Here is a 12,561-nt window from a genome sequence, read left to right as displayed (position 1 = left end):
TATATATAAATTAATTAAAACTTAGATTTTCTATGGATATGTTGCTAAATATATTCGCAGATGTCCTATCACTACGTTTAACAGTAAATAAATAAACACTTTGAAAGTCGTAAAGGACGTTTTCATTGTATTAGCGCGACCTTGATAAAAACCCCTATCACACTGTCCTGAGGCATACCCTGCGTGATTATCAAGCCAAAGAGGCGCATGTTTGATTTTCCGACTTCACGCATTTGCTGTATAGCAGCCATGCTAATTTTTCATTCTAATCATTTAAACACCCTGGGATTTGGACGCAAGTACACATTTTAATGGAGAAAATCACAGTTTTTGACCTAATGATAAAACTTGGACTTATTTGGGTTTTACTTTTCCCACAGGTGAGAAAAAAGAGGCATGCTTGTTTAGTTTTTTTTTTTTTAATCTATGAAAAATCAGCAGAGCCCGATGTAATCTTTCCTTAAAAACAGGCAAAATCGTCACCAGTCTGTCATCCTAATGTTCGCCTTATGAGAGAGGAAGAAAAGTGCATGAAAGATTTGCTACTTTCAACATCACACAAAACAGCTGGTAAGTCAATACGGTTTCTAAATTGTCTCTTTCCGCTCTGTCGTGACATGTCAAGGACCGCTGCTTGGTGGAAAGTGCCAAGAGGGAATACTAGTCATATCTGAAATTAATGACATTTTTAAACTTTTTTTTTAACTTAACGGTATTTTATCGACACCTGCTGGTTACATAACATACTGCAACAAATATTAATCCTGAAGTGGATTGCGTTTCACATTTTAAAATGTGGCTCCATTGTTTGTATGGAAACAAAACCTACTATAAAATTGAAATATATATTTGTTTTTGATCTACTAAGAAAATAACAGCATGCACTGCAAGGGAATGTGGGACGACTTGAACTGCTGGCCACCGGCTTTTCTTGGGGAAACTGTTTCACAACCTTGTCCAGAGTTTTTTAATTCAGGAGGTACTATGCAAACACACACACACCAGCACTCACTTGCACCTATTATTTATACTACATTGCACCTGTTAAATATTTGCCAGTAACCTAATTTGTTTTCATAAGGAAATTAAACACCTACTCCCTCTCAGGGTCTCTATCCAAACACTACGCCATAAAATACATGTGTACATAAGACACCGGGTAACATTTTAGTGGTAGGTTTACTCTGGGAGATAACTTTGATAAATTCTGAAGTGCCTGAAGAGGGAAATAAAAAGTTCTGCATTTCTTTTGGTAGATTATTTACCATTATACAATAAACACAGACGTCAGGTTCTTTTTTTTTCTTTCTTTGTACACACAGGTTCCCAAAGTAGCATACATATATATATATAAAAAAAAACACCCAGCACGGTTTGTCCTTCAAGCTCGGGTCCTCTACCAGAGGCCTGGGAGCTTGAGGGTCCTGCACAGTATCTTAGCTGTTCCCGGGACTGCGCTTTTCTGGACAGAGATCTCCGATGTTGTTCCCGGGATCTGCTGGAGCCACTCGCCTAGCTTGGGAGTCACCACACCTAGTGCTCCGATTACCACAGGGACCACCGTTACCTTCACCCTCCACATCCTCTCGAGCTCTTCTCTGAGCCCTTGGTATTTCTCCAACTTCTCGTGTTCCCTCTTCCTGATATTGGTGTCATTCGGAACCGCTACATCGATCACTACGGCCGTATATATATATATATATATATATATATATATATGTGTGTGTGTGTGTGTGTGTGTGTGTGTGTGTGTGTGTGTGTGTGTGTGTGTGTGTACATAGCAGTGCAGTTTGCACACCAAGACAAAACTCAAGTGTTATTTTATTGCTTTTTACAGGTAAAGTGCATCGCAACTGCACAAACAATGGCTGGACAGACCTGCTGATTCCACACGAAGATGCTTGTGGCTACTCTTTCAATGAAAGTCTCTTATTTCTTGGAGAGGTTGGTGTTTAGATAGATAGATAGATAGATAGATAGATAGATAGATAGATAGATAGATAGATAGATAGATAGATAGATAGATAGATAGATAGATAGATAGATAGATAGATAGATAGATAGATAGATAGGCTCAAGTCTGAAGGGAAAAAACAGTGCCTCATGGGAACTCTTCTAAAAGCCAATGCTTATCTCACTTGCTAAGTGATGATATAAACAGCTCTGCTTCCAGACCCACGCATTTACTGCTTTGGATGAGGCTCCTTCATTGTCATTTTCGACACTTTTATGAGCATGAGGGCCACAACTTTAATAGAGACCATGCACAAACATTAACGACTAAGCTCGTGTTGTGGATGGAGTTATGCAGGTATTCTCATGATTAAGGTGATACCCATATTTAGTGTCTTCTTCCTGATATATGATGGTGTTTGTCTTTGCTAACCGCTGAACCTAACCCAGCTGCTCCTGTGGTAATATGCTGATATAGTCTAAAGCTAGCTCATGATAGCAGGCCATTGCCAATGCCAACTAGCCCAAATGAACTGACCCTTAAAACAGTACTTAGTTTTACTTTTCCATTTTGCTTATGTTCAAAGTCAGAGCATTGCTGTACATTTTTGGTTTATTTAGAAATGCTAGCTACAGTACATTCTAGCTAGCTAATTTACCGCTAACTTCTAATTCTGCTCAAACATGTAAATCTGCCTTTTCATGGACTCCTTGATATTATGTCTTTTTGTTTTTGTATTTTAAACCACTGAACGCTGATTTATTAATTATTCAAACATAAAAAAGCCACCTAACTCAAGGGATAAACTAGTTTTGTGTCTACACATAACTAATAATTTAGCAAAGAACCCATTTAAAATTGTATCTTTAGACACTTTGTTACCGTCTGTCACAGAAGCACATCATTTATTCCCACTTCGAGTGTTAAATCTATAAAAAAAAGGCTGGAGTATCAGACAAACAAAAGTACCTACAGTAGATGAACAGTATCTGACCACTTAAAGAAATTACAAGAAAGCTTGCCTAAGAGAGTTCAGGCTCTTTTGAAGAATAATGGCGGTCATATCAAATTTTGACTTTCAAGCTCGCTAGAATCGTATAATTAGTTTTTGCCTTGCATACTGCATTTCCGTGCATTGTAGTACATTTCAATAAATCACTGTGGTTATTTCCATTTAACTAGCCAAATATAAAGACATGAACCTTTGCACAGAATACATGCAGTTAAATAAGACAAATTATCAGTGTATTCTTAGTTTCCGTCATTATATTATATCATACTGCATTCTCATATCCTGCTGCTTAGGAAAATAATTGAATATCGTCTATTCTTGATTCAGTCCTCAGACAGCCACTTGTATTTCTCCTATGTGAAGACAATGTACACAGTTGGATACACAATTTCCCTCATCTCTCTCATCATTGCCATCACCATATTCTGTGTGTTTAGGTGAGCAACATCTTGGCCTGAATAACTGTCAACCCTGTGCTTAAAGATGATGAATAGTTCCTAACCTCGAATTGTCCGTGTTTATATTCCTTCAGGAAACTTCATTGTACCAGGAACTACATTCACATTCAACTGTTCATTTCCTTCAGCCTGAGAGCCATCTTCATCTTCATCCGAGATGCTCTGCTCTTTACAGATGAAGAGATTTATCACTGTGACTACTATCCGGTAGCGATGGACCAGCGATTGTTTGATGAAACCCAAGTTCTGGGGCTTAATAGGATTAAAAATGTGTTACTGTTTTGTCATTTCTTCTCAGTTAAACTGATCCAAGAAGTTCTTGGCTTATCTTAGCTTAGCATAAATGTTGGCAGTAAAGGCAAAAGAAAGAATGTAGTAATATGCTCTTTTGGCAGCGAGTAGAAATCTTCAGGCGTTATTTTGGTACTGAGGTTGTGATGTAAACTGCATGGACTCACTGAAATCTAGCATAGGCATCATTTTAGCGGAGTCGTTTTGTTCTAGAACTAAAACTATTTTTGATAACTTGGAATAACAATAAGCCTAACTCAAGTTCTTTTGTGTAATTGTGGTGGGGCAGGCGCCGTGTAAGGTCGTGCTGATGTTTTCCAACTACTCCATCCTTGCAAACTACAGCTGGCTGCTGGTGGAGGGCCACTTCCTATACACCCTTGTTAACCGCTCCTTCTTCTCCCTGAAGAAACATCTGGCCTGGTACATCGTCCTCAGCTGGGGTGGGAAGAACTGTCTTCACCTTGTGGTGTCTCCTTTCCTAAAACTCAACCTCAGATCTATAGTCACTGATTTATTTCATCACACAGGTTTGCCACTGATTGTGATCATCTCCTGGGGGTGTGCAAAATATTTTTATGAAGATGAAGGGTAAGGTCTGTTTCTCTCAGCCTTGCAGTTATGATATTATCATGTCATGTATTATTATTTGACAGTTTTTTCTCATTCTCTTTTCAAAGATGTTGGGAAACCAGGAGGCATGAATGGATTTGGTGGATACTTCGAGTGCCAGTTCTTCTAACTATATCTGTAAAACTTTGGTTTTCTGTTGTACTTACATTTCATTCTTATTTGAAAGATTATTTTTAAACATTCTACATTTTGAACATACTTTTTAGATTGACAGATGTACGTATCATGTGTAAGCTAAATCTGAAGCTAACAGCAAGTTAACTTAGCTAACAACTTAGCTAACCACATGAAGTGAAAATGTCTGCCATTATTATTTATTTCAACAAAGTAAATGTATTCTGAATACCACCTTTTTAAACAGTAACTGTAATGGAATACAGTTACTCATATTTTCTATTTTAAATACATAACGGCGGTACATGTATTCCATTACTCCCCAACACTGGTGGCAACAAAAGCAATTACTGGGAGTGTTTTTTTTAGTAGCACCTTCTTAGAATCCAATTTCACCCAGCGAGAACCCACAACCTCCATGAACCACTGCCACCCAGGAAAATACGCATTTTTTTCTAGAAATCATTGATTGTATCATGTCCAATATGGCGGACAACTCTGACGCAATGTCTACCTGAGAAGGGACTAGAAGCACAGAAGGAGAAACAATCATTTGCACTGCTTTTATCATTTCAGATGAACCTCATCTTTTTCATGGGGATTTTGAGGATACTGGTGAGCAAACTCAGAATGCCAGATGCACAGAGAAACGAATTAAGCCAGTATAAGTGAGTAGTGCATACAGGGTAATGTTTGCTGTTATACTTCTATGATATATTCATACTGATGGACCTATACTTATACTAATATGTTCACCTAAAGGTAAATTTGTAAATTCACAAGTTCAAAAAGAGTTTAAAACCCTAAAATATATAGCTGTCAATAGAATGTGATAAAACAACAGTTTCATTGTGTTGAAGAGTTATCAACTGAAGTTTAACTAGAGCTCAGTCACACTGCTCTGTGACATAACATGCGGCAAGTCAATGCAAACTCTATTCAGCCAGGCAAGTCAGGGATGTCAAACTCATTTTGCATGGTTTAACCTGTGAAACTCCCTGTTCTGTAAGTGCAAAGAACTTTACCTACACGTTTAAATCCTGAAATATTTCAATATAAGAAAAAGAAGTGTGTCTGCATGCTCTGCATGCTTTGCAAACAAAAGAAATCTGTCAGCACGGTTCTTTGGGCTTAAAATGTAAGGAATAAATATGTAAAATTACAGAAAATTTTCTGGCAGCTCATTGGCCACAAAGACTGCCCTGTAAGTATAAAAGTGGAAGTTTTTGTTAATTCACAGAAAATGCTTTTTTTAAACGGTGGACCCATTGTAAAAAAACATGTTATGTCTGTTACGTAATCATGTTGGTGTATAACGGATGACGATGGGGGAGGTCTTTATCAGTCATCATCAAAAAATACAGTTAAAAGTCTAAAATTGTATGCCTTCAATCATATTTTTCAAAGCTGTCCAGCAGGCCTGATTGGAGCCTTTGCCAGGCTGTTTCTGGCCCCAGGCCTTATGTTTGACACCCTTGATGTAGATTAACATATTCAGCATAATAAGTCCCCCTAAGGTGTCTGGGGTTTAAAAAACATATCATTCTGAATATACATCAACAGTAAAATATATATATATATATATATATATATATATATATATATATATATATATATATATATATATAAACACCCAGCACGCCCCTGCGGGCGGTTTATGCTTCAAGCTCGGGTCCTCTACCAGAGGCCTGGGAGCTTGAGGGTCCTGCGCAGTATCTTAGCTGTTCCCAGGACTGCGCTCTTCTGGACAGAGATCTCCGTGCAGGGGCCTGTCCTTCCATGATGGTTCCTCGTCTCCCTCCTCTTTCTTGGGTTTCTGCTGCCTGAGGTATTCACTGAGCACTCGGTCAGTTGGGGCCATATATATATATATTAGGGGTGCAACGATATTCGTATCGATATTGAACCGTTCGATACAGTGCTTTCGGTTCGGTACGCATATGTATCGAACAATACAACATTTGTAATTTCTTTTATCAATTTTCCTTCTGACGATGCTGTCTGTGTTGAGCGCTCAGTGAATCTGTGTTCGACTACTCCGCCTAGGCTGCACTGTCGAGCGCAGATCCACTGAGCGCTCAACACAGACAGCATAGTCAGAAGGAAGAGCGCAGGGCAAGCTAGCGAGACAGAAGTTAAGCTCTACTTGCAACAGGCAAATTGAACCTCATTCAGATCTGGCGTTTGGAATTATTTTGGTTTTCATGTGACGTATGACCCTGAAGGTAAGCGAGTCATGGACTAAAGTAAAACAGTATGTTGGATGTGCCATGCAATGCTCAATTACATGAGTGTGAACTAGTGTGTTAGCGCAGTTAGCTCGTTAACGTGTTGGCCGTCTAGCCCCATGCACGGAGTGATCGGCGGTAGCTCGTTAACGGAGATTTGCCGTGTTGTGGCGTTAAGGTCATTTCAACGAGATTAACCTGAAAGCACTAGTGGGAACACAACGAATATGACTGCACATTTACGCCGACATCATCCTAGTGCAAAGACAAGTGGAAGCAGACAAAAAAAAGCAAGCATGCTACTAACTTTAGCCGAGTCATTTAGACAGCTGTTAGCACATGATTCTCCTTATGCTGCTGAGAATATAGCCCAGAAGAAGCGGATAGTATAGCTTTTATTTTGGAAAGAGACATTTCTCTGTAATAAACTCTCTTTTCCAAAGATGAGTGATTCCTCAATCAGATACAGGGCTCGCAATATCGCTAGCCCGACGTCCTGGAGCTAGCGATTTTTTCAGTCGGGCTACCAAAATCTTTCTCTTCCCTGCCCGTCGGGCTATTGTAGGAAAAATATATGTCAATGCTTTTGCATTCTTTCAGAAATGTAGCTGGGTAATTATGTCATTGGCATCGGTGAGCCACTGTCAATATGTGACATATTGAAGTCGCGTTTGAATTTGCGCTTGTTTTTTTGCTTTCACTTTGCAATCGTGCGAACTGTGTATAGAGAGCGACAGCACTGATCTGTGAGTGATGATAATTTGTGCACCAATTCCTCTGACATCGTCTTATTAATCGTTAGCTTACTATGCAAACATGACAAGTGAAATCTCCCGCAGCTTACACATGTGAGAGGTTGATCGCGCAGAGAATCGCTGAGCTTATGTGAGTGAGTGTGTAAAAGCATTTCAGTTCTGCTGAGCCAAATAAGACAGGTCAGGGTGAAGAAGTGACAGCCAAAGAAAAGCTTACCACAAAACGGAGAAGTTATGACAAATCAGACTATAAGGCAAAAAGAAAGTGCAGCTTTATGGTTTCATGGACAAAAGAATTTCTGTGGCTGCGATATGATGAGCTAAATAACCAGGGCTGCACATAAGTGGTCCGCAGGTGCGCATTCGCTGTCAAAATAAAAAACACGCACAAGGGTTAGGGTTAAATTTAAAAACTGTACTTTTGAGTTAAAATATATATTTATAATTCTAATAAATGACAAATTAAAAATGCTTGAACATTTTTTGTATCGAAAAAATATCGAACCGTGACACCAAAGTATCGAACCGAACCGTGAATTTTGTGTATCGTTGCACCCCTAATATATATATATATATATATATATATATATATAGAAGTGTAGTCGGATGGTATCAAAGAGAGGGAAGGTAGTCAGAACTGAGGGGATTGAACTACCAGGAGGCAACATTGCAGACATAGAGGACATAGAGGACAGTTACAAGTACCTGGGGATCCCGCAGGCAAATGGGAACCATGAAGAGGCCGCTAGAAAGGCTGCAACCACCAAGTACCTGCAGAGGATCAGGCAAGTCCTGAGGAGTCAGCTGAATGGTAAGAACAAGATCCGGGCCATCAACACGTACGCCCTGCCCGTGATCAGGTACCCTGCTGGGGTAATAGGCTGGCCAAAGGAGGAGATAGAAGCCACTGACATCAAGACAAGAAAGCTCCTTACCATGCATGGAGGGTTTCACCCCAAGTCCAGCACCCTGAGGCTGTACGCTAAGCGGAAGGAAGGGGGCCGGGAACCATGAAGAGGCCGCAGATGAGTGATTCCTCAATCAGATACAGGGCTCGCAATATCGCTAGCCCGACGTCCTGGAGCTAGCGATTTTTTCAGTCGGGCTACCAAAATCTTTCTCTTCCCTGCCCGTCGGGCTATTGTAGGAAAAATATATGTCAATGCTTTTGCATTCTTTCAGAAATGTAGCTGGGTAATTATGTCATTGGCATCGGTGAGCCACTGTCAATATGTGACATATTGAAGTCGCGTTTGAATTTGCGCTTGTTTTTTTGCTTTCACTTTGCAATCGTGCGAACTGTGTATAGAGAGCGACAGCACTGATCTGTGAGTGATGATAATTTGTGCACCAATTCCTCTGACATCGTCTTATTAATCGTTAGCTTACTATGCAAACATGACAAGTGAAATCTCCCGCAGCTTACACATGTGAGAGGTTGATCGCGCAGAGAATCGCTGAGCTTATGTGAGTGAGTGTGTAAAAGCATTTCAGTTCTGCTGAGCCAAATAAGACAGGTCAGGGTGAAGAAGTGACAGCCAAAGAAAAGCTTACCACAAAACGGAGAAGTTATGACAAATCAGACTATAAGGCAAAAAGAAAGTGCAGCTTTATGGTTTCATGGACAAAAGAATTTCTGTGGCTGCGATATGATGAGCTAAATAACCAGGGCTGCACATAAGTGGTCCGCAGGTGCGCATTCGCTGTCAAAATAAAAAACACGCACAAGGGTTAGGGTTAAATTTAAAAACTGTACTTTTGAGTTAAAATATATATTTATAATTCTAATAAATGACAAATTAAAAATGCTTGAACATTTTTTTGTATCGAAAAAATATCGAACCGTGACACCAAAGTATCGAACCGAACCGTGAATTTTGTGTATCGTTGCACCCCTATATATATATATATATATATATATATATATATATATATAGAAGTGTAGTCGGATGGTATCAAAGAGAGGGAAGGTAGTCAGAACTGAGGGGATTGAACTACCAGGAGGCAACATTGCAGACATAGAGGACATAGAGGACAGTTACAAGTACCTGGGGATCCCGCAGGCAAATGGGAACCATGAAGAGGCCGCTAGAAAGGCTGCAACCACCAAGTACCTGCAGAGGATCAGGCAAGTCCTGAGGAGTCAGCTGAATGGTAAGAACAAGATCCGGGCCATCAACACGTACGCCCTGCCCGTGATCAGGTACCCTGCTGGGGTAATAGGCTGGCCAAAGGAGGAGATAGAAGCCACTGACATCAAGACAAGAAAGCTCCTTACCATGCATGGAGGGTTTCACCCCAAGTCCAGCACCCTGAGGCTGTACGCTAAGCGGAAGGAAGGGGGCCGGGGACTGGTGAGTGTCAGCACCACAGTCCAGGATGAGACAACGAACATCCAAGAATACATTGGGAAGATGGCCCCAACTGACCGAGTGCTCAGTGAATACCTCAGGCAGCAGAAACCCAAGAAAGAGGAGGGAAACGAGGAACCATCATGGAAGGACAGGCCCCTGCACGGTATGTACCACCGGCAGATAGAGGAGGTGGCTGATATCCAGAAATCCTACCAGTGGCTGGACAAAGCTGGACTGAAAGACAGCACAGAGGCACTAATCATGGCAGCACAAGAACAAGCTCTGAGCACAAGATCCATAGAGGCTGGGGTCTATCACACCAGGCAAGACCCCAGGTGCAGGCTGTGTAAAGATGCCCCAGAGACAATCCAGCACATAACAGCAGGGTGCAAGATGCTAGCAGGCAAGGCATACATGGAACGCCATAACCAAGTGGCCGGCATAGTGTACAGGAACATCTGTGCCGAGTATAACCTGGAAGTCCCGAGGTCAAAATGCGAGATGCCCCCAAGGGTGGTGGAGAATGACCGAGCTAAGATCCTGTGGGACTTCCAGATACAGACGGACAAAATGGTGGTGGCTAACCAACCGGACATAGTGGTGGTAGACAAACAGAAGAAGACGGCCGTAGTGATCGATGTAGCGGTTCCGAATGACAGCAATATCAGGAAGAAGGAACACGAGAAGCTGGAGAAATACCAAGGGCTCAGAGAAGAGCTCGAGAGGATGTGGAGGGTGAAGGTAACGGTGGTCCCCGTGTTAATCGGAGCACTAGGTGCGGTGACTCCCAAGCTAGGCGAGTGGCTCCAGCAGATCCCGGGAACAACATCGGAGATCTCTGTCCAGAAGAGCGCAGTCCTGGGATACTGCGCAGGACCCTCAAGCTCCCAGGCCTCTGGTAGAGGACCCGAGCTTGAAGGATAAACCGCCCGCAGGGGCGTGCTGGGTGTTTTATATATATATATATATATATATATATATATATATATATATATATATATATATATATATATATATATATATATATATATATAAGCTGTGGTCAGGACTGGAGTCTTTGCTTGGTCAATTTTAGCCTCCTGGGCCTTATGTTTCATACATCTAAGAGACTCTTAAATGTGATTCCTCCTGAGGAATAGTGGTAGGGCTAAAAAGAAAAAAGTTACACAGCAATGCACATCCAAAAACATTTCCATAGACTTAACAATGAAACTGCTGCCCCCTGTTAAACATTTTGAGTGTTCCAGTTTGTGGAGGGTCGTTACAAAAAGTACCTTTAAGGCTAATCACACAGTGCTCTATGAGCAAGTGCTTGGTGAAATTGGGAAGAAAAACTACCTTTTAACAGGAAGAAACTGCCAGCAGAACTAGGCACAGGGAGAAGCAGCCATCTGCCATCATCTGGGGTTGAGGGGAGGAAGAGAGGACACAGACAAACTGTGGAGTAGAGATGCAGCACTAGCCCTTCCCCTCCTTGTTCTCGTGTTTCAGCACAACAACGCCCATCTCCACGCTGCCAGAGCAAAGTAGGCCTTTCTGGATCAGGACTCAGAGCACATCCAGACACTTCCTTAGCTAGCAATTAGTCCTGGTATGTTTGCTACTGAACATGAGCCTGGGACAGGCTGGGTCAATGTCCCAGAGGCAGCCACAACCAATGACCAGCCGGACACTGAACTCAATCCCACAAGAACAGATCCAGACACTTGTGCAGTCCAAACACAGATGGGTGACTGTATCCAGGGAAACCTATAGCATGTAGTACATATTTTGACTATTAAAAAGTTAGTTTTTAATAGTTTTAATAGGTTGTTTTTACTGTCACTTAAACAAAAATGCGTATTTCTCCTCACCCAGGAGGCTGATCAAATCCACGTTTTTTCTGGTTGCTCTGTTCGGCGTGCATTACATCTTGTTCGTGTTCTTGCCCGTTGAAGTCAGCAGCTCTATGTTTAAGATCTGGACCTTTGTAGAGCTGGCTCTGTCATCCACTCAGGTAAACCAGGTGATACCCTTACTATTTCACTCAATTCAATGACAAATGTAACCACATGATCAGCTGACTTTTGTCTCTTGAAGGGCTTTGTGGTCGCTGTCCTCTACTGCTTTGTGAACGGAGAGGTGAGAGGTCTTCCGCTTTTACAATAAACAGATTCAGAGGAAAGTTTGGAACGTGCGGACCAACGTGCATGTGTGTATTCAGGTGCAGCATGAATTTCTAAGGCGGTGGAGGAGATGGAGGCTGACTCAGCACCTGCCCACCAGACGCAGCCAGCGCCACGGCTCCATCAGCCACAGCGGGACCCCTCACACCCAGGTGTCCCTGCTGCCCTGCTCTCCAGGCAGCCTGTTGACAAGCGGGCTCCCTGTGGACACTGTGGAGATGTGACTCAAGCTGGGATCAGCTCATTTTCTCGCTCGTCTCATCCATAGCATGACGGACTCTCACTTAGTGCCGACAGTCGACAGCTTGGCTGTTTAAAACAGCATCGGACGCTTTGTTTGGAGATTTAAAGTACTGACAGGAAGATTTTAGGAGTCGGTGAACAAAAAGCTACTTTCTTTAATCACTTTCTGCAAAATGTAGCTACCCTCTGTTACCCTGGCATCTGTCCAGGGTGTACGTTTAATAAGCTCTTTTTTTTTTTAATGGATGTAACATTGTAACTAAGCTTTAATTTTACTAGTGGGTGTGTTGAAATGTTTTCTTTTATGTTTTTTACTTTTTATTGTCCTACCCCCCATTTCCTTATACAGGTTTT

General features: G+C 41.7%; 1 protein-coding gene across 4 annotated transcripts in view; it reads left to right on the top strand.

Annotated features, from left to right (window-relative positions):
* The first annotated feature begins 162 nt into the window (after positions 1-162).
* LOC309701091 (secretin receptor-like) overlaps positions 163-12,561 on the top strand; it is a 12,470-nt gene continuing 71 nt past the window's right edge. Inside the window, exons 1-13 of one of the 4 annotated variants that reach the window (XM_082525098.1) lie at positions 163-380; positions 471-570; positions 869-979; positions 1,838-1,944; positions 3,294-3,403; positions 3,499-3,631; positions 4,005-4,158; positions 4,246-4,306; positions 4,396-4,465; positions 5,039-5,130; positions 11,657-11,795; positions 11,879-11,920; positions 12,003-12,561. The exon at positions 12,003-12,561 is cut by the window's right edge and continues 71 nt beyond it. In XM_082525098.1, coding sequence (XP_082381224.1) covers positions 312-380; positions 471-570; positions 869-979; positions 1,838-1,944; positions 3,294-3,403; positions 3,499-3,631; positions 4,005-4,158; positions 4,246-4,306; positions 4,396-4,465; positions 5,039-5,130; positions 11,657-11,795; positions 11,879-11,920; positions 12,003-12,188 — 1,374 coding nt within the window. In that variant the 5' untranslated portion in view covers positions 163-311 and the 3' untranslated portion in view covers positions 12,189-12,561. Of the gene's footprint in view, positions 381-470; positions 571-868; positions 980-1,837; positions 1,945-3,293; positions 3,404-3,498; positions 3,695-4,004; positions 4,307-4,395; positions 4,466-5,038; positions 5,131-11,656; positions 11,796-11,878; positions 11,921-12,002 lie in introns of all 4 variants that reach the window. The other 3 variants (XM_082525097.1, XM_082525099.1, XM_082525096.1) reach the window with 3 other exon arrangements.

The sequence above is a fragment of the Aulonocara stuartgranti genome, assembly GCF_965226115.1.
Source record: "Aulonocara stuartgranti genome assembly, chromosome: 23".
Classification (NCBI taxonomy): Eukaryota; Metazoa; Chordata; class Actinopteri; order Cichliformes; family Cichlidae; genus Aulonocara; species Aulonocara stuartgranti.
This window is presented reverse-complemented; position numbering and strand designations above follow the sequence as displayed.